Here is a 22,618-nt window from a genome sequence, read left to right as displayed (position 1 = left end):
GTTTTCACCGTTTTATCTAAGATAAGTTCTTATTTGGCCATTGTAAGAGTGTGTGGTATGATGAGTAGATGCAGGATAATTTGAGGACACCGTATGACTCATAAAGACGTACCGATCACCATGACTCCCAAAATGTCAGTCCCAATCAGACCTTTGCAAAGCCCAAAAACTGCAAACACTCGTGAACACTGTCACATATGCTCACACACACACACACACAGTACACAAAATAAACAATCATATGCTACTGTAGGAAATACCCATGTCTCTGTGGGAGTCATGGAATTGGACGGCACCTTGAAGCTGAAATTATTTGTCCCCCCAAATCAATGACCCAAGCACTAAAGCAAAACTCACCTTTCAGTCTCCTAGATTCACACCCTGCAGCCGTCCAGCACATCACTGCTCATTCACTCTGTTGAATCACAATGGGATGCTGTTTTTAAGCAGACAAACGCAGTTCCTCCTCTGACCTTTTGTACAGTACAGTGCAGCTATTGTCTGTACCAATTCACATTCAGTAACTGTTCAGGTGCATTCCAAGATGCCCATTTATATATTGTAAAATCCGAGAAATACAATTATTCTCAGAAGGTCTTAACCCAGGCTGTGCCAGAATGTTCTCTCTAAATCTCAGAAATTGTTCCACAGTTTGAGGTCAAGAATGGTCAAGTGTTTGAGACTAAATGAGCAAGTGACCTTCATATTGGGAGGGGAGAGTTAGCTGAAAAATGAAGTCAATCGGGGATTCTGACCTGGTGCATATGTTTTCAGGTGATGACATGCATTTACTGTAAGTGGTTTCATTAGCTTTGTTTGGTTTCAAATGAAGTGTTATCTCTACACATCGCTGTTAGGACAGGGGTGATATATCATTGGATAATGAGGCTGATTTAATTATGTATATGTACATACCTGTACATAATCTTTCCGACAAAATCTATCTCATCTAAATCTGCTTACAAGGAATGCTGTAGTGTTAAGAGGCATCCACATTATAAGGATAACTATAACTATAAAAAATTAAGTTGAAAAATCCTTCTTAATTTAGGAGAATAGCAGTGTTCACATCACATAAAGATACAGGGAGTGATATCGTTGGGATCACTTTCAGAATTATCAGCTGGTGAACGATAAAACATACTGTTAAGGCTGCTGCTAATGCATTTGATGGTATTTACACTGAGTGAAAATAGCTGTATTTTCTTTGGATTAAGTAGAAATAGAGTAGTTAGATGCTATTGGTACTTATAAATAGTTGCAGGTAAAGTTACCATTTGCACCTCAGAATTGTTGTTTATTAAACATTATGCAATAATAACAGAGTGTAAATCATTATATTGATAAAAATTATTGAAATGATGGCAATTTATTGAGATATGAAAGCCCAACCCCTTACCTTACCTCATGGGCAGACATTTCATTTAACAGTAGGGGGGAACAATAAAAAATTTCTAAAGAGCAATTTTTGAAGGGGACACAAATAATACATAAAAAATTTTACTTATAAATATATGAGAACAGAGGAAAGCCTTGGTACTATCATTATTGTAGCATGGAGACGGCGTCATTATGTTTATTTTATTCAGTTTCTCTCAGGTTCAATGAAAAAGCTGATTTTTCTAAAAAACACAATGACTGTTATTGTGAAAAAGATATAGAACAGAAATAACATTTTATTGCAGATTCAAGTGCTAGTGACTGTTATTTTCCCATGTAGTGCACTAGCCTCAACCAACAAACTTTGTGCATAGATGTACAATGTTCATGTTCGTGTACTCAAACAATCAGTGACAGTGACAGATGCTTAAATTCTGTGTTATTCTCGTTGATGAGTCGCCTGAGCTTCAGTCAACTGAATGTTTAGCTTATCCGCCGCGCACACACTGTACAAAATAAATGCGGAGAAAATAAATTTTCCCACAGAATGAAAGCTGTGCACCTTTTGTGGACAAAAGGGGTCTGAAATTCACTATATACAGTATAGTGCAAAAGTCACTAAATTGGCCCCGGTATGTGCACGACTGTGACACGGGACCTGAATGGCAAGGATCGGTGACTAATTGTGATTGTTAATGTTAACATCATGCCAGGTTGCCACAAATAAAACAATGTATGGGAAACGGCTTTGGCGTGTTAGTAGCAGTGTGACGCACTATACAATTATAACTATTGTTAACAAGCTAACATTAACTGGCTAAGTAACGTTTTAATGGCTAACATAGCAGATTAATGGAAAAATACATCAGTAATGAGCATTTTTACCACAACTAATAGATTATTGAATCAGCATCAACAGAGAATCGCTTAATTTAAAGTGAACCAAAAAATTGCCTACTTACTGGAGTTCAACAACCACTGATGAACTGAGCTACATACCTGACTTATGTGTTAGTTGGTTGGTTGGTTAGCTGGTTGCTTAGTTAGTTAGATAGTTACTTTATTCATCCCAATGGGAAATTCACAGTTTTCCAGCAATATTCACACATTAAGACAATGTAATAAGAAAAAACACACAATACAAAAAAGTCTAAGAATAAACAAATAATAATGAATTTAATTTAAAAATCCTTATAAAGTATTCTGTATTTAAAAATGAATAGAAAACAATGTATCATAGTTCAGGACAGTGAAGGGTAACGACGCTAACTTCTACCCGCCCTATTGGAATTGAAAAGATAAATGGCCTGGGGGAGGAAGGACCTCCTCAGTCTGTCTGTAGAGCCGGGTAATGACAGAAACCACTAAAGCTGCTCTTCTGTCGGAAGATAATGCTATGCGGCGGATGTAATGGATTGTCCATTATTGACAAGAGCCTATTTAGCCCCTGTCACTCAGCCACAGATTTTAGACTGTCCAGCTCAGGGACCACAACAGAGCCCGCCTTCCAACTTAACCAGACGTGATGCATCCTTTTTCCTCATGCTGCCTCCACACCACATCATAAAAGAGGGCACTCTCCACAACATACTGGTAAAACATCTGCAGAATCGTTTTGCAGATATTAAAGGAAGCCAGTCCAGAAAAACAAGTGGTTCTGTGCTTCCCTACACAGAGCATCTGTATTAGCAGTCCTTTTCTCATCCAACAGCACTCCCAGATATTTATAGGTTTTTTGTAATCTCCACACAGTCGCCCTTGATGATTAAAGGCTCCGGATGCGGCCTAGGCCTCCTATAATCCATCACCACCTCCTTGGTCTTGGAGGTGTTTAAATGCAGGTGGTTGAGGTCACTCCATGTAACAAAGTCATGTATCAGTTTCCTATATTTCTCCTCCAGTCCATTTCTTATACATCCCACAATAGCAGTGTCGTCTGCAAAATTTGCAGACTAGGAATCCTAGTTACATTGAAAGTTGTATACACGTTTAAAAAAAGGCTGGAGAAAGCACGGTCCCTTGTGGTGCTCCTGTGGTACCGATCACTGTGTCTGACCTGCAATTCCCCAATCGCACGTACTGCGGTCTACCTGTTAGGTATTCTGTTATCCACGCCACCAGCTGTAAACCCAATCCCATCTCTTCCAATTTATCTCTGAGGAACAGCTGCTGAATGGTGTTAAAGGCACTACAAAAATCTAAAAATACAATCCTCAAAGCCCCGCTCCCTTTCTCCACATGGGAGAGGGATCGATATACCATATAAACGATGGCATCCTCCACTCCTACCCTTTAGGCAAACTGCAGAGGGTTAAGGGCATGACTGACCTTTGGTCTAATGTATTGTAGCATTATCCGCTCCATGGTCTTCGTTACATGTGATGTTAGGGCAACCGGCCTGAAGTCATTCATCTCTCTGGGGCATGGTTTCTTTGGAACTTGGATGATGCAGGATGTTTTCCACAACCAAGAAATCCTCTCTTGTCTTAAGGTCATGTTAAACATGCGATGTAGAGGGTCTGCCAACCTCAGCACACAAGCTTTCAGAAGTCGGGGGGATACTCCATCTGGGCCAGCTGCTTTGTTAGGATGCAGCCTCCTCAATTCTCTGCAAACTAGAACTGTTGTGATAGTTGGTGGGGAGACATTATCCTCTATGCTGGTTTCTAAGGGGGCAGAATAAACAAGAAGGGGGAGGGTGGAGGGTGCCGTGCTGCGAGGTGTGAGCGAGTTGTTGTGGTGGAACCTGTTAAAGAAATTAATCGGCTTGTTTGCCCTTCCCACATCTCCTTCAATAAAGTCACCTCACTTAGCATCCTGTGATTATTTTCATCCCATCCCACACCTCCCTCGTGCTATTATTTAGCAGATTCTGCCACAAAAAAAATGACAAAAGACCAAAAAAGGATGTAAGAGGACAATCCACACAGAGCTGCTGGAAAGGCAGACACATTTACATTTACATTTACATTGTCATTTAGCAGTCGCTTTTATGCCCAAAAAAAATTGTGTCCATTACTACACAATACCACAATAATTATGTATGCAGCGTAGGTGAGATGAACATGGAAAGCAGGCAGTGGGCCAAACCACTGTGAGGCAGGGGAGAGGTAACTCAACTGTTTCCCAACTTTAAACAATTTTTTTGCCATCTCCCCTAGACTTACGCCCATGCCTTACCCTAAACCTAAACTTTATGAATAAAAATGTATTTTAAGTCTTGAATACATTTTATTGAAAACAAATTCCTTTATGATCTGTAATGTGATAGTAAAAGGTAAAATGCGATTTCAGTGAGAGGTGGATTAGAACCCCAGTCTCCAGTGTCAAAGCTGTACAGACATTACACCTTAGGCCTCTGAAATGATTGTTTGAAATGGTGTCGTTCTTACACTTTCTCTATTCCAATCACATATTGGTGGGCAGAGCTAGTGCAAATAGTCTCTGCCAAAGAGGTCTAAATAGACACTACATACTGTTAAACAGTCTCTGGAGGTTTTTATGTCTGAAGACTGTAACGTTAGTGGTCGGAAAACTGTGTGTTTACAGCGGGATATTACATACTGATGTAATGCTGTAATGTAATGGAGATGAATGAAATAATATTTATGTAATGTTATAAGTCTGAGTAAACTGAGTAAACTGGCAAGATATATTTTGGCATAGGGTCTGGGTATGCAGGTGCATATGGACCCGGGAGATTGGCGGAATTTGGTATTGACAAATGCTGTCACGAAACAGGTAGGTGAGAGAAGAACCCAAGCGCAGGCAGCAATACGGGGTACCGGACTCGGGACCACCGGGCTCGTGACCGCCCTCCGTTGCCTCTTCTTCAGCCGAGCCACCCGCCTGGTGGCCGGCTGCAGGAACGACGAGAATGGGATGAGCGGCTCGGGATTGGAGGCCTCAAACGAGGACCCCCAGGATTCCTGTCTCCCTCGCTTGCTAGTGAGACTGGGCGGTTGTGGAGAGACTGCAGAGGTTGGGGAGTGGTGCATGGCGATGCTCACATTCCTGATCTGCAGAGGACCACTATCGGGTATCGCAACCAGCGGAGATGAGAAAAAGGAGTTCGATGAGGTCGTGGACCACGAACGACCTGTGGCAGCAAACCACACAGCGTCGAAATCCAACAGCCTCATCGCCCTCATCTCCGAGCGAGAGAGTGGCTCTCTGAGACCGGTGTTAAACAGCACCGCCAGCTCCTCCTCCATGAAGACGCCCTTTCCTGCGATGTCCAGGAACCTCTCCACATACTCATCCACAGTCTCACTTCCCTGGCGAAGGCTGCAGAGGCGGCGGGCCAAGCTAGACCGGCCAGTGTCCATGCTGCCGCTGGGTTCTGTTTTGGCTCGTTTGTTCTGTCACGAAACAGGTAGGTGAAAGAAGAACCCAAGCGCAGGCAGCAATACGAGGTAACAGATTTTAATAAAAAGGGAACAAAAACACAAAACAAAAACCCACAATGGGGTAAAATACAGGGGATAACAAAGACAGCCAAAACAGGAACGAAAAACTCACGGAGGGTAACCAGCCGTAACAAAAAAGGTTGCTAACGCTGGGACACAGCGTAGGGACAAATCCTCAATAGAGCAGTTACACAGAGCATACCGTTACCAAAAAGTACAAGAGGTACGAGAACAAACGAGCCCAGCACAGAGAATACATGGGCATTAAATAGGGAGACGAACAAAGGATAATTAACAATAGGCAGGTGTGGGTAATAAAACACTGAAGGGAAGCTAACAAGGAACGAGAGGGCAGGGCCATAGACGAGACACAAGAAAGCGCATGACAGCTCACCTTCTCACACAAAACCCTCGGCTACGCCATGACTCCACTGCAAGAACAAGAATAAACATGATGGTGGAATCATGAGAAAAGCCGAGGTTGAGATTTGTTCTAACTGTAAAAGAGGTAAAAAAGGTAGGTAGCTAAATGTGTAATGTATGATTTTAATGTTCAGATATTAAGTCTAATAACACATGCAAAACGCTGGCTGCATCCCTTTTCCCTTTTTGCTTGAAAGTTTGTCCTCCCTTGGAGGCCACGGTTAATATAGGAGCAACATTTGAATAACAAACCTGAGTAAACAACTGATTCCAATGTCCTGTAATGCACAACGCTGGTTGGTCCTTAAATTTTTTTGCCTATGATGATGCAAATATATTTATAGTTACAGGTAACGTTACGTTATACGTTATAACGTATTAAAATGTGAATGGCCCTTACTCCATAAGTTTAGATAGTAATAGATTATTTGTCATCTCAGTAAACCTTTAGTTGTGAATCTGTTTAATCTGGATTGTTGTTTCCAGAAATTAAATTATTGTTAGATATACTGTATGCTCCAATCCATACTGTTGCTTTCATCAGTATTTTACCTCACGCAACATGCTTGCATCTGTGACCTGACCTTCAGGACATCTCTTGGTGAAGTGCTTAATGACCTTGCTCCCCTGAGATGTGTCTGGGTGTGATGGGGTTTGAGACGGCTTAAATTTTTTTTATCTTATTTTGACTGTTTGGCACTTTAAACCTTTGATCTCAGAGTCTGAGATCACCATGGCAACATCAGAACATCATCACACGCTGCGAGACCCCCGTGAATTGTAAGGGATGCTCTGATTCCGTTTTTTAGGTCTGGCAGATGAGATAAGACTAGACTATAAAGAACCGCTACGATATCCAGCCTTGTGTAGATAAACACAAAGATAAAGACAAAGATCAAATCAATCAAAATTTCAAGGATGATGTCATCGTATAATAACCTGAAGATATTTTTCTGTCTGTTGTAGTGTATTTTAGTTGAAATGTCAACAGTCAAAGCCTCAATAGACCCGGACATCCACACCGTTCTTCTTCTATGCACCAATCTTTACTGTGAAATTGTGTGTTAGCTGTATGCGTGAGCGAGCACACGTGTATACAAATGAGATTGATTCTACCCACTTACTGTATAATTACAGGTGGGAGGGCAGCCGACAGCTGAGGTGCCTCTGAGATGGTTTTAAATACCAAACATTGACATAGCAAATTAGTAGAAAAGTCAGTCACATTTCTTCTTTGTAGAGATTTGTAAATCATAGAGATTTGTAAATCGGATGTGGCTATGAGTTTAGTCAATATCTGAACCGCACCTCCGTCTTTCTCTCTCCATTTTTCTGCCCCTTTCCTGCCGTTCTAAAAGCAGCGAGGTGATAAATGGACCTTAGATGAATGACTAGAGAGGACTCCATCTGTCTGGATTGGATTCATATTTAAAGGCCTTTCTCATGCAGTATTCATAAGCAGCCATTGTGACCCTCACATGAACACACATAAACATGTGCATGCACGCACACATACATATATATATACACACGTGTATACACACACACACACACACACACACACACACACACACTAGCTCTGCTGTGAATTGGTACTAGGTGAGAGCTGTAAGTGTTAATAATTAAAGGTCTGTATTGAGTCCGTGTGTGGAGGTGCCTTGGATGAACCCTGAAAAGATTTATGGACAAGGCAGAGATTTTCTGAGCCAATGGGGCTTTGATGTTAAACTATACGTGGGGACTAAAAACTACCCTCATCTCTGTGCGCAGTAATGAATCTTAATCAGTCACGTTTTTCAGTTTGAATCCATATTCGACCCACTAAAATTGAGATCGACAGTGTAGCTGCCTTACATTTTGGCGGAAAACAAAGTGGTGCCAAAGGTGCAGTCTGGAGCGATGAGTCTACCCCTTTCAAATGCTTTGCCTTTATTTACTGATCGAGAAAATCAAAAGGAAACAACTGAAAGAAATCTTACAGATCTGGATGAAGCAAACATACAGTGATAGTCTATATAACCTGGTCTAACAAGATTCAATAGAAGAGAAGGAAGGAGGCGGGAACCGGCGAACATTTAAAATTAATAAAATAAAATAAACAATAAACACGGACGTAAAATGCCGACAGCGCCCTCACGGACGACTGCCGGCCATACAGAACATAAACACAAACTAAACCTATGTTCGGGCCCGGTCCTCTCTCGTCAACAGTCCTGCTGGTCGTCCTTTTAAGCTCCCGATCTCCTCCGTAAGGCCACGGCTCCCGTCCCGCCTTCCTCACCACACCTGGTTTCCTGGACAGGGATTAAAACTAGTCCTAGACAAAAATTAATCTTACATCTTAAAATACATTAAGTGCCATGGTGTTGTCTCAAAATGCACACAAGTAATGTTTTTAGTGTGACCTCTAGTCTTGTCCTGGTTTGAAATAATCCCTGTCCGGGAAACTGCCACTTTAACAGTCCATTTAGATTATTATTATTAATAATGTAACAATGTATTAAAGTGTAATTCCTGCACAACATCAACAAAAAGCTTTAACTTCTTACTGTATGTCCTGTGTCACCCCATTGTCTCTGTATCACCACATTGAGTGGTCTCTGTATCTAAACATTGTATTTATCTTCTGACACCTTTCATCTTTTACACGCAAATAAACCCACACACACATCACTCCTGCTCACATGAAATAATTCAGAGTTGACTTTATTACCAGTGGGCTGCCTGTGGGACATACATGCGATGACAGGATGACATTACCATAATGGACTGGAAACATGAAAGTCTCTCTCTTAACTCCAACGCTTTTCTAAAGTGCTTTACAAAACACACACGCACGGCTCCAGGTGAGCCCGCACTGAACGTGAACGCACAGTATGTTTTTTGTTGACACAGGCAGCACAGCATGAGAGAACTATAACACTTATGTGAATAGACATCCTGATGTCACAGGAAATGGACCTACAATGTGGCTTTCAAATGAATTCAGACGATGTGAAGAGTAGAAAAAAAGTATAATTATCAGAAACATACTTTAATGTGTGATCAAAATGCCATCAGATTGTGTTTGACTTTTTTATCTCTGCATTTTTGAAGAAAAATATTTCAAGTCCAATTGATTTTGACTGAAAAGCCTGTGATTTAAGCAAATGCCATTTTATGATCTCATTTTAGTCTCTTTTCTGTCTAGAAAACAACAAGTGAGAAATCTTGGTTAAGTCAAATTTTTTATTAACAACCAGTATCTGTTATTTTGTTCATTGTGATTCATTGCTGTGATAACTGGAAGCGCCAAATATGTTAATTTTTGTTTTTTTACTCCTTTACAGCTTTTAAATTGTTTTTTTTAACTTCTTAAACAAATAATGCCAATGGCGTATTACATTATCTGTACTGCCACACCACAAACTAGCAGCTTTTCTAGCTGGTGCAATTAAGATTTGTGACATTATATCATTCTTTCATTAAAGTGATAACAGGCATTTTTGTGTGTTTTATAACCTGTGCTGGTAAAACATCTCACGGATCACATATCAGCGTTACTACACTTGTGTTGTTCTTGCCTGTTTTCACTCAAGTGAGATCCGGTTGCTCCTTTACCAAAAGCCCTTCACAGCATTCACACGGTAAATAATCTAAACTATCTATAAAATATCTAAACAGCTTTCACGACTTTTCAAACCTCACTATTTTCTTTCTGTCTCATCAAGCATTTCTCTGTACTGTTGTCATGATTCCGCTATCATGTCATGTTTATTCTTGGTCTTGCAGCGGAGTCATGGCATAGCCTTAGGTTTTGTGTGAGAAAGACATGGCTTTGTTTTGATTCTAACTTGCCATGTGCTTTCTCGTGTCTCGTCAGTGTTTCCCGCCCTTTTGTCTCGTTAACCTTCCCTGAGTGTTTCAGTACCCGCACCTGCCCATTGTTATCTCCTGTGTTTGTTCCCCTATAAAACATCCTCGTGTTCATTGTCCTGTGCTTGTTCATTGTACTTGTACCTGTATATTGTACCTTGTATGCGGTCCTCGTCTGTGGTCCTCGTCTGTGGTCCTCGTCTGTGGTCCTCGTCTGTGGTCCTCGTCTGTGGTCCTCGTCTGTGGTCCTCGTCTGTGGTCCTCGTCTGTGGTCCTCGTCTGTGGTCCTCGTCTGTGGTCCTCGTCTGTGGTCCTCGTCTGTGGTCCTCGTCTGTGGTCCTCGTCTGTGGTCCTCGTCTGTAACCCCTGTATTGATTATCCATGCATCCTGTCTCTAGTTCTTGTCTTGGTGAGTTAGTCTAGTCTTGTCCTTAGTGTTTGTTTTCTCAGTTTAGTTAGTCCGTGTCCAGATTATTTCTTATCTTGTCTTGTTTTACCCCCTTGTGGGTTTTTCTTTTGTGTTTATTGTATAAATAAAATCTCTGTTAACCCCGTCATCCCCGTGTCTGCCTGCACTTGGGTTCTCTCCCTCTGTGATTCATGTCAACTGTCTTCAAAAGGATAAAATGAATAAAGTGGAAAGGGAAGCCCACCTACGGTGCACAGTGAGCAAGGGAGTTCTGCCAAACTAAGCTTCATTCATCATGCGAAAAGAACGATCAAACAGTCTCATTTGAATGTTGTGGTTTGTGATAGTGGTAAATGCCAGTGTGATTTAATATGCATGGTTTAAAGGGTTTTTATAGTTTCAGATTATTTCCACTGGTCTCTGACATTCGTGTGGTTTGAAGTCCAGACTTCTTACAGCAGAATTAGTTAGAGCCCCAGGGTCTTGTCAGGAACCTCCAAATGTATCTTGCTTCTTTTTGTCCGATCTGTATAAATGCTAAAACTATTTTTCATTTTCTCTATGAAATATTGGTGAGGATTAGCTTGGGTTAAGACATCAGACACCTCATGCATGGAAAAACCCAAACAGATTTAGTCGTGAAACATTCAGTAGATGAACATCTGCAGTGTGTACCGAACAACATCTCATTTTATGTGATGTCATCGTGCTTTAACTGCTCTTGTCCCTGCAGGGAGAAATTGATTTGTGAATGTTCTGGTGTAAAAATCGCCCTCAAATGGAATACAAAGGCTTTCCTTTTGCCATAGAAGGAAAAAACACAATGGTTTGAAAATGACAAAGTCAGAAGTCCTGCAGAACTCTTTGCTTTGCTACATTCTTCAAAATATCTTCTTTATTGTTCAACAGAACAAATAAATGTATACAGCTATTTTTCCTACTTTGATAGTCAAAGCGGTCCAAGAACTTTTTTATTTCAAGCAGGACAGAATTGTTTTGCGAGGTGAACTATTCCTTTAAGTATCTAATACTTGTTTGGGCCTGTTTATATTTCATCTTGTTCTCTGTTATGAATAGATCAACATGAAATCATTGACATTAAAATAAACCAGAACTACATTCAGTACTTTGAGAGTCTACAGAACAATTGCTCACACCGCAGCACTAGCACACAAACCTGCTGCAGTAGAAGTGTTAAGAATTGTACTTAGTGGAGCGTATAAAGTCCTGCCTAACCGTGTATGTTGTCTCAAACTCAAAAGTTCTCTATTTATTGTCTCTTCAGTCTTGAGCCAACTGTATATCTTGCAGCTACATAACGACAGGCCATTATTCTCCTCCTCCTATACAATTAAACAGCAGTCCTCGTTCTACAGATGATAATCACATAGGCCTGTAATGGCTACCTGAGAAAAGAATGAATATAGAGTGTTTAAACTGTCAGGAGGGGAGTAAGCTTATGGAGGCGAGAGAGACAAGACAGATGAGAACGTTTACAAATAAAGGATATTTGTAACAGTTGAATAATTAGGAATTACATGAGATGTGTCCTATACACCCACAATGGCAAATGTGTGCACCCTTAAAACTAAAGGTGCTAAAAGGTTCTTTGCAGAAATGCCATTGGTTACCAAAAAAAACATTTAGGTCGATTTATGGACCACTTTTTTCTCACCTATGTGCTATTGTAGAACTTTTTTCCTTTACAAAGAATCTTTTGTGCAGAAAGGGTTATGGATGTTAAATGTTTTTACTTGAGATGCATATCCATAGCTGATTATACGGAGTGATATCTGCCATAAACCGATTCTGAAGATTTCTGAATGTTATTTATTTGTAAAATGAATATTAATATCGATCATCAACATAGGGTGCACAAAGTCATTGCATTATTCTTTTGATTGACGGGATAAATCGACCCTGATCAGCAGATAGCCGATAGTGTGAAAACTTGCTTTTATTGACCGATTCTGATTATTGGCCGATATACTGGTGCACCTCTTTTTTTTACAGAACCATACAGCCTGATAAAGAACCCTCAAAGAACCTTGTGTGTTTATGTTCTTGACGGAATTATGCAAAAATCTAATCTAAATTCTGCCTGCACTTATATACCCTCTTTTTTCTCTAAACTTGCTTGACTTTCTGTTTTCCTTTGCCTTCAAGGATACTGGTCACTTTCCATACATATTCAATAATGGATCTTGACTGGTCATTGACTCTCTTCTCATTTCAAACCTGTATATCTTTCTTTCTTCTGCAGAACACAAATATATTTTGAAGACAGTTTGGACATGGGTTTTGAACGACCTGAGTATAAATAATGACTGAATTTCAATTTTGAGCTGAACTCCTTTAAAACAATTACGGACTTGCATGATGTATCACAAATGAAGTGTGTAATTGATGTGTTATCAAAGAATCTCATCTCATCTTACTCATGTGTGAGATGAAAATTAAGATGGATACATTTCTGAAAATGAATTTATGCTCATGAAAAGAATGATTGAAGTTGCCCGTTCACTTGCGGCAATGATTACAAAACTAATTCCGGCATTAACAAAGCAATATTACAAAAGCAGCCGCCTGAGGAAAAACAAATTCATCTCTTCTCATTCCTGACGCTTTGGGATTTGGATCAAACGTGGGACCAGTGAGAGACTGACAGCGTAGAACTTTATTCATCATGTTGTGCAGGCACTGTTGTATTACTCACAGTGTTCAGAGCTACAAAAACACATGAAGACATGATGGTAAGTAGTGACACAAGACATGGCAATAACACCACAACATAAAGCGATTACAAGGCAAAGCAGACAGAGATGTATTTATGGCGTATATACATACAGACATGTATATAGAAATGTTCTGCTTTGAATATACACTCACAGACGCACATGCTCACACGAAAGCCACTGCTTTGTGTTCCTGTAAATAAGAATAACAGACTGAAACCGGTTGTGTTTCATATATGGACCTGTTGTAGCAATCTATTTATATACAAAAATATAAATAGATTTAATTTATCTATTTTTATTGTTTCTGCTATTACTAGCTTTTTGTAGCATGAGCTATGAAGCTTTTAGAAGAAAAACGACGGTATTCAGATATATTCAGCAACAGGGCACAACACACACTTATGAACAGTTCCACAACAGAGCAAAGCACATAATCCCAATATAACATCCAGCAAAAGACACACCACATGTAAGCGTTTAAATGAAACAAACAAGCGAGATCTGAAAGCTCAACAGCAGAAAACACTTGTTGATTTTGTGCACAGATGTTTGGAGAGCCGGGTCAAGACACAGCACTATCTCACCTTCGCTCGCACGCACGGCTAATACGGTTTACTATTGATCTGTGCATGCCCCTCGAAAAGGGCTTTCATGTCAGATTATTCAAGTCATTCTCCGCACACAGAACAAATTGCCTCTTGACCGTAGATTAGTGCTGTGCTGTAGAGAAGGCATCTATGGCTGATGAAGACGATATGCTCAAATGCATGTTGTTTCTTCATATACTGTACTGTGTGTGGTGGATCTGTGTACAAAGCTTCTGCTACCTGATTTTCTGCCCGGCTTCCATATAAGGATCGATTAGCCGTAGGAGCACAGATGAGTCATGCAATAACGCTAACGTGAAATTCGCAGGAATCTAACCATTTGCGAAGAGAGATAAAATGTCGTCTGGGATACAGGGCAGGTAATGAGGGAGCTACTCACTAACTTGAACACTGAACAGTTCTGAATTGTAAAGGCTATTCTATTCCTATTTTTCCATATATAAAAAATCTACACATGCTCATTTGGAACCCTTTTATGTCGGGCACGTTGGCATTTCTTTGTTTGAGCTATTGCAGAGTTCAAGTCAAGAACATTTTCACAGTATCATTAGTGGCTAAATCTAAGAAAATGGCTTCTGGACATTTCTTGAGCGCAAGTCTATTCATGTAAAATACAGACGCATCCTTTGGTTTGATTGTTTCTGAACGGAAGACAAGTGAGATAAATTAAATTGTTATAGATTTGACACAAAAACCTGGTGAAAGATTAAATTAATGTAAATATGCCCATTCATTTTTGTATCATGCTGCTACCATCATGTTTTTCTTTGCAAAAATAATTTGACTTAAGATAGAAAAAAAACATGTCTAAGCACTGATGTAGCAACACTTAACTTCTGCTTTAAATAAAATGTTAAATTAAGCATATGGATAACGTATGTGAACTGCGCCATATGTTGAATTCTGTAAATGGCTCACGTAAATCATCATATAGTTTAGCGTTTCCTTGTTTAAACATTGCTGGTAATATTAATTTGGCAATTCAAATACTGCTATAAACCAGATCTCATAAACAATAAAAGACACAACAATACTGCTTAACACTCGCACCCCCCTCTCCCATTGACTTGCGCTGTCGGATTGAGCGGGTGGAGAATCTACAAATGATTTGCAAAATTTAGTACTTTAACCGAGTTCCTCTTTAAAGATACAGATACCCAATCCAGTAGACGAGGTTGAAGAGGCCAAAAGCGGTAGGGAAGAATATTCGGGAATAAGAGTCAATTTTGGACACATGAACGTGCATTCTGTTTTCACGCCAGGCTCCCGTACGACAATCGTCGAAACAGCAGAAGAAAGTGGTGCAGTCTTTTCCGTCCAAACATTCATAAGCGTAATCGTCGTCCTCGTGGTAAGGAGCAATATTGTTCATCTGCAGGAGGGATGTCCCTGGTCTGATGTTAACCATGCTGGGTTTCTGCACAGAGGAACAGGAAACCACAAATGAACGACACACTTGGTTTGATTGTAAACAAGTCTAAAACGTGACGTTTGTTAAAGGAGTAGTTCACTCAAAAATGAAAATGCTGTCATCATTTATTCACCCTCATGTCATTTCTAATCTGTATGACTTTGTTTTGTCAGCAGAACACAAAAGAAAATATTTTGAAGAATGCTGTACAACACTGGCTCCCATTGAATTCCAATGTATAAAATGTAAAAACTAAAAAAGTCATAACATTACAGGTCATACAGGTTTAAACAACAAGAGGGTGAATAAATGACGACCAAATTCTTTTTGATAACTATTCCTTTAACCCGAGCTGTTTTAAGCAATTTAGGTGTCATTGACGTTACCTGTGCTTGGCTCGACTTGGTCTTCTTGTTTGGCCGATTGCTTGTGAAGTAGTGCAGAGTCCCATACTCCATAAGAGCAGCGAAGGTGAAGATGAAGCAGACCGAAACAAACAGATCCATGGCCGTCACATAAGACACCTTTGGCAAGGACTTTCTAGATATGGTGCTCAGGGTTGTCATGGTAAGCACAGTTGTGATCCCTAAGCAAGTCAAGAGAGGTCATTATCAGCATTTTAGCATTTCTTTGTCCCTAAGACATGCAATTGTGTTAAAGGGCATCTTTATATTGATTTGCATTTATTCCAAGGCTTGTTAAATACCTAATGATGTTCTGGCTGGTACGGCATCCTTGTTGATCCAGAAAGAGACCCAGGACAAAACTACGATCATACTGCAGGGGATGTATGTCTGGATGGTGAAGTAGCCCATTCTCCGGCTCAGGTCAAAGAAAATGGTCATAACCACATAGTCCCCTAGAGATACAAGACATGTGCTCCTTTAGTTTGACAAGAAACAATGTTTTTTTTACACGTTTGTTTTTACGTACCAGACTGAGTGTGTGCTACGTCAGAAGTGTTCCGGAGACCTACAAAGGCGAATTGGTAAAGCCTCCAGTATCGTTGGTCTGCGACCTCAACAGAACGACGCTGCCATCTATACTGGATCTCATTCTTTGGATACCCATCTGTATATTTGGGAAAAAAACACATTCACCAGATGACACACAACCCTCCATTTCGCATTTCGCAATGATGGCAGAATGGCGCTAACACTCACACAGCAGTACCCTGTTAGGCTAAAATGTGGCATGCCCTTCCCCTGACACTGCCCACGGTGGTTGGTGACAAATAGGAAGCCGAGGCATGAAGCTTATTAGGGATGGAGGGGACACACAGATTGAGCAAATGAGAGGGTGACGTTCGAGTAGGATGAGTGTTTTGTTGAAGGATGGTACTTTGTCCGCACTCATTGCAAGGTTGGAGGATGGTATTTGGTTCAGACCTGCTTCAATGTACAGGTTTGGTTGGCCAATACAGGCAATGCATGGTTGGCTGACAAAGGCAATGCGTGGGAATTGATCACCCGGCAGCACTAAAGGGCAGGCCTGAGGCTGAGTGACAGATTGATTTAAGAATTTAACACCTACAGCTTGAAAACTCCAGTGGGCACGAATGTTCGTCCATGGGAAAGTTATGCAGCTTAAGGTAGCATTCCGCATTAATAGTCAACCTGACGGAAACAGAATATTAGACAATAGCAAAACAAACAAAAATAGTTGTTTTTAGAGGTACATTTTAGAGAAAGGGTTTGTGATAAAAGGATAGTTCACCCAAAAATGACAATTCTGTCATTTACTCACTTTCAAGTTGTTCCAAACCTGCATAAATGTAATAGTTCTGCTAAAAACGAAAGAAGACATTTGGAAGAATGTCAGTAACCAGACAGATCTCTTCTCCCATTTACTGCCATAATATAAATACCTTGTATTTGGATATACAGCATCTGGGACACAGTATCTGTTGTTCTCTTATTATGGATCACAATTACTCTTTGACGTGTAAGGAAACCCCCAAAAAAGCATAAACGTAGTTTACTTTTTAAACGATGACTGTATGACTGTTTTAAACACGTAAAACTGTGTAGCATTACGTTACCAAATCAATTGACAAAGTCAGATATCATTCGCGGTGCAAACGTAGCATTACATTCCATGTTTCTTGCAAGCTAATTCATTACCATGACATAAAATTTAATTCATTCATTTCCTCGTCCGTGAACATGATGAGCGATCTCCATACCCCTCTGAATGGTGAAAACGACATTATACTCTCCTACATAACGTCATTTAGCTTCGGCCTCTTGTTGTTGTTTCCAAATTTACATATTGTGGCTTTAAGCAGAACAGGAAATTACTGCAGGTTGGAACAATCTGAGAGTGAGTAAATGATGACACAATTTTCATGTTTGAGTGACCTATAAGGCTTTGATATATTAATTATTGGAGTTCAAACCCTTGGTTGAATTAAAGGGATAGTTGGGTGCACTGTCCCTTTAATTTATTTATGCCTGCCATACATTCATTTTAATCAGATGTAATGGCTTACATAGTGCAACAAACAGACGGCGTTGTTTTTCAAAATGCTACAGTACACGACAGAAATACAAGGACGAATATTTTTACCACATACACAAAAAACATTCGCTCAGCTCTTAATGTTAACCACAAACACACCTCAGCGTATACATCACTCTTCCATTGCTCCAGAGACGCAGAAGCCGATTGGGTGTCGTGATCCAGTGGGCATCGGATTTGCGAGAGTTGCGGAAAAATGTGTCCGGGATCCAAATTTTTCCCACCATGTTGCTGTTGAGCATGAGGAGTTTCATTGAGCTGTTGAATTTGAGTCTGCTGTCGTACCATGTCTGAGCAAAGAAGATGTCTATGGTGTACTCCTACAAATGATTAAACATCATAAAAACTGTGAAGCGTACTCAGATAATAGCAGAAATGATGTGTGAATAGGTTAGGAAAGTGGGCGTAAAGTTCATGGAATAAATCCAAACAAGAAGACTTCTATTGTCTGTTGTATTTACAGCTTTGAATGTGATGTGTTTTTAATTTTTGCTCACCATATTGATGGGATCTACAGGACCAATACTGTTCACATATACAGCCGTCTCGATCACAGTGGGTCTGACTAAAAAATAAGAAAAGTGCATTTTTATTTCATTATTAATCAATATATACATTCAAATTCAATTTTAATTTCATAAAACTGTGCACGGTTTAACACCTATCCAACACTGCAGCTTGTATTCAGCAAGCATTGTGGAAAATGTTGCTGTTCCATTCAATTCCAATTTACAGCCACACGAATTACTCAAAGCTGCGCAAATCCTCGTCCCTGCTGTGTTCCCAAAATATTACTGTTTGCAAGAAATCCAGACACAAAGACGTGATAAATAACGTCAACACTGTTAGTCCACATTAAAATCCCTCAGCGGTCGCTCTGCAAACTGATTAACCAAGTTCTTCTTACACGCTCTTCTCTATCAAACAACATGAAAAACAGATAAAGAAGTTGGATCGATAGTCATTTGGGTCTATTGTACCAAGACACCACTGTGATAAATCCTCTTAAATAACTGAACGTTGCTTCCACAACATTGATGCACTGAGAATAAAGTGACCTGCGGTGTACAATTCTGGTGTAGAGAGAAACATCAGCACAATCAATTCATATAAAAATAGTAATGCTGATGTCAAGGTGTAAAAGTGATGATTTCAGGAAAGTGTTTTCTGACTCTTTGAACCGAATTTTCTAGAATTATTAACATTTTGCAGTTATTCTGTCACACAGGTTTGTGAAGGTCACAAGCAAGCTCACTCCCTATCGGCTCTCATATAAAGGTTATAGACATCCCCTATATCTTATGAGATTATTAAATATATCGGCTGCGCTTTCAGCTACCAACAGGAGTGTCTCAGCTCAGGTTTGCATAAATCAAAATAATATTTCATAAAACCTTTCTCCAAATGGAATGACTTGCCTCCAATATCTGGTCTCAGTTTGTTGTCATAACCCTGCAGTAATTTATTTAGGATAAGGGTGACGTCACTCTCGTAGACCTTGGGTGACAAAACCCAAGTTTTATTGACGGGGACATCTTCATAATCTTCCTCCTCAGTTTTGCTTGGGCCAAGTGCCATGCTGTCATAAAAGAGAAACGCACAACAGAGAGACAGAAAGAGGTATATAATGAAGTGATATTATATTTAAAGTGAGCTAAAAAGTAGAAGATTAAATGACAAAGACAGTTCATGATCATTTAAAAACCCAAAGAGTATGTGATTTAATTATGGCAGACAGATGGAGAAAGAGAGAATTTGTATGATTAGTTTTACAGGACGAAGTGATGAAAGTATTCATCAATACTGTAAGTGTATGGGGTCTTTGAGACAGAAAGATAGAGTTTTTTTTAAATGAGTGCAGCACTGGAGATACAAAGAGGAGCTTCTAATAAAAGATTGTGATTAATGAATATGTGTTCTGGCAGTAGAGGGTCGGAACATCTGAAGGTGACGGCTTTAAATTATCACCCACAACTCTCTCTCTCTCTCTCTCTTTCTCAATATATGGTTTAGATGTTCTGTATATTCTCTCTGGCATTATGAGAACGATACATCAGCTGTCATTTTTTATCATAGAGGGGCGACAGATAAGGTTGGTTTCTTGCACCTGATAATACTGTATATGCCTATGCAAATGCTTAAGGAATTAAATCAATAAGAAAAATCCCTGTGGATGAGACCCAGGTGGGTGTAGGATATTGATCTCTGGAGGCAAAGCGCTGAGCAGATCAAAATCGTTTCCTCAAAACGCAGTATTTCACATTGCATGTTGTCCGGACACAACATATGTCAGACTTTTGTGAGAAACAGGCTTTTGATAATCGTGACAAATAACGAAATTGTAAATCGTCGTATTGGCCGGAATTTCCTAAATGAGGCCGTTTTCATTCATCATTTCATCATTATTGCCTATCGTTATGTGTGTGTATGACACAATAGGGAAAAATAAAAGCATGCCAGCCAGGTGTGTCAGTTTTATGAAGCATTTTCACATTTCCGAAAGCACATTGAGGAAACAACAGCCGCGCGCCTCGGGTGAGCTGTCAAAAATCTGCTGAAGGCAACCAAAGTATTCAAGCGTCAATGCAACTTATGCACATCGAACATATGAACATTTCAACGGAGAAATCTTAAAGTGTGTCAGTAATGATGCTTGCTGTGCTGTTTGCTGAGCTATTGCTGACTAAAGTATTCTCAAGGTTGTCAGTAGACTGACATTGCGCGTCCAAATAGCAAGAATACAACAGCAACAACATCGGAAGGCCAAGGGAAAACTGTCAGTTATACAATAGGTAACATATGTAAAAAGTTTAAATGCATCACACGAATTCACTATAAAGCTGAAATCTAGCTAAACTACTGCGCAGTGGGATTCAAACGACGAAACTAAAAGCGTTTTTCAGCACTTCGCTTTTGTGGAAACGCGACGATTTTTCTCGACTGTCCAACTGTGTGCGGTCAGATGGGCTATTTTAGGCATATTGATTGCACCCCTTTGTCTCCCTCTCTGAAGCGAAAACTTACCAGGCTCCAAGCAGACCCGGCAACAACCAAACCAGCGCCTCTCTTATCCGGCGGCGATGCAGCAGAATCATCGTAAGAGCGCTGCCAGGGAAACCAAACGAACAAGAGCCCGAAGACGAAAACCAAACCCTAATCGCTTAAAAAGAAAGTGTTACAGTATTTCCCAACCATCAGCGAACGCTGCCAGTGTTGTGTGAGACACATGTGCATTTATGTGCAGCCTATAGGCAGCGGGCGCGCTGTGTGAGCGTGAGGGGTGAATGCGGGGATTTCGCTGATTGCGGCAGCGCGTCTGTTCATCTGGCGTTCTGCTGAGCGAGACGCTCGCGATGCTCCGGGACTTACTAGAAACTGTCTGTAGGGAGAAAGCTGACTGCTTCAGGGAACTATACATCAAATAATGATGTTTGAAACCGTAACTTTCCTCATCAAGAATTGGGAGTGCGACACGTGTCCATACTCAAACATGCCCCAGTATAAAATGGCATCTTAAATCAGATATAACGAATTACACATGGTTGCCATATTTTTATTCTTTGACAGCTTTCGTGACCAAAGGTCAAGGCTCCTTGCATAGGCTTTAGAAGTCAGCTGTCTAGTGTGAATTGTGAAACGTCTGTCGGCACCATGGAGAGCTCCACCCAGTCAGAAGATCTTTTCTCAACCTCACCTCATCCCTTTTTTACCATGTGTTCGGTAAAATAAAACACTATAACAAATGGTGTTTAAATGTGAACATTTTTAGGAAATGTTGATGTGTTAACATAAATACGCATTACAAGCAATGCATAAATATGTAATCTGTTTGTCAACATTTCAATAATAATTGTATAATGGTGTATATATATATATATATATATATATATATATATATGTAATGTATAATTCTAACTAAGTTACATTATTGTTTTTAGGGGTGATGTAATTCTATTCATTTATATTGGACCACCAAATATATTATAGATATTATTGACGTCATCATTTACAGCATGTTTGAAATGTTTGAGGGATTTGTTTGTCAGTGTAATGGCCAGCGCCGCTCATTTTCATATACTTTGTATTCAGGTGTGCTCGGTTGCTCTAACACTAATGACAAAATGGAAGGAATATCTGTTATAATGTCGCCCATTAAGATTCTGAGGCATAATGATGTAGACCTGTGATAAATCCTCTTCAAAGTACTACACACACAATATGGAGACATTCTTCAAACACAACAATGGTATTATTATCTGAAATGCATGTAACATGTTACCGATGGGCGTTTACAGTCCAATGCACTTGATTGCCTGCAATATTTGTGGTGTTTACAAAACAACATTTGTCTACTGTAATAGTATAAACAAAGTTCCCTGAGACATATTACAGTACGCACATACACACACACATGCTACATAAACAGAGAACAAACAGCCAGGTTCTGTCACACACTTTAAGCATCAAAGCCTTGAGCATGTCCCTTCAGTTGCCAGGCAACTTAACCAATTCCTTATTCATGCTTGGCTGATTTCTCACTGGAGGAATCCCAATCCTGTTCCTTCTTCTGTTTAACCTATATTTTGTCTATCTTCTTCTTTTTATATTTTACATTCTTCTACGGCTTCATAAATAAAAATGAACACAGCCATGACATTCTATAGAAAATGTTATATTTTTTACCATATTTTATAGACGAAAATGTATATCAATATTGTTTATGTATTCGTAGTGTGAATCATTGATGGAAAATGAACAGTAGGACATCTGAAGGATGTGTTCACAGAGCATAACAGAGTCGCCATGTCAGAATGATGCTCATTTATTGCATGTCTGATATGATGTTTTAGCTGTGAAAACACATT

General features: G+C 39.9%; 1 protein-coding gene across 1 annotated transcript; it reads right to left on the bottom strand.

Moving 5' to 3' along the window:
• Positions 1-13,135: 13,135 nt before the first annotated feature.
• On the bottom strand, positions 13,136-21,062 carry gabrg1 (gamma-aminobutyric acid type A receptor subunit gamma1). The gene is made up of 9 exons (XM_079473322.1): positions 20,778-21,062; positions 19,172-19,332; positions 18,251-18,318; positions 17,853-18,073; positions 16,767-16,849; positions 16,167-16,304; positions 15,940-16,092; positions 15,620-15,819; positions 13,136-15,239 (listed from the first exon to the last, which is right to left on the bottom strand). Exons 1-9 carry the CDS (start codon positions 20,846-20,848, stop codon positions 14,964-14,966), a joined length of 1,371 nt encoding a protein of 456 aa, XP_079329448.1. The 5' UTR covers positions 20,849-21,062; the 3' UTR covers positions 13,136-14,963.
• Between the last annotated feature and the right edge of the window lie 1,556 nt (positions 21,063-22,618).

Source organism: Barbatula barbatula (assembly GCF_947034865.1).
Source record: "Barbatula barbatula genome assembly, chromosome: 14".
NCBI classification, from domain to species: domain Eukaryota; kingdom Metazoa; phylum Chordata; class Actinopteri; order Cypriniformes; family Nemacheilidae; genus Barbatula; species Barbatula barbatula.
Note: the sequence above shows the minus strand (reverse complement) of the source record. Positions and strands in the feature narration are given on the sequence as shown.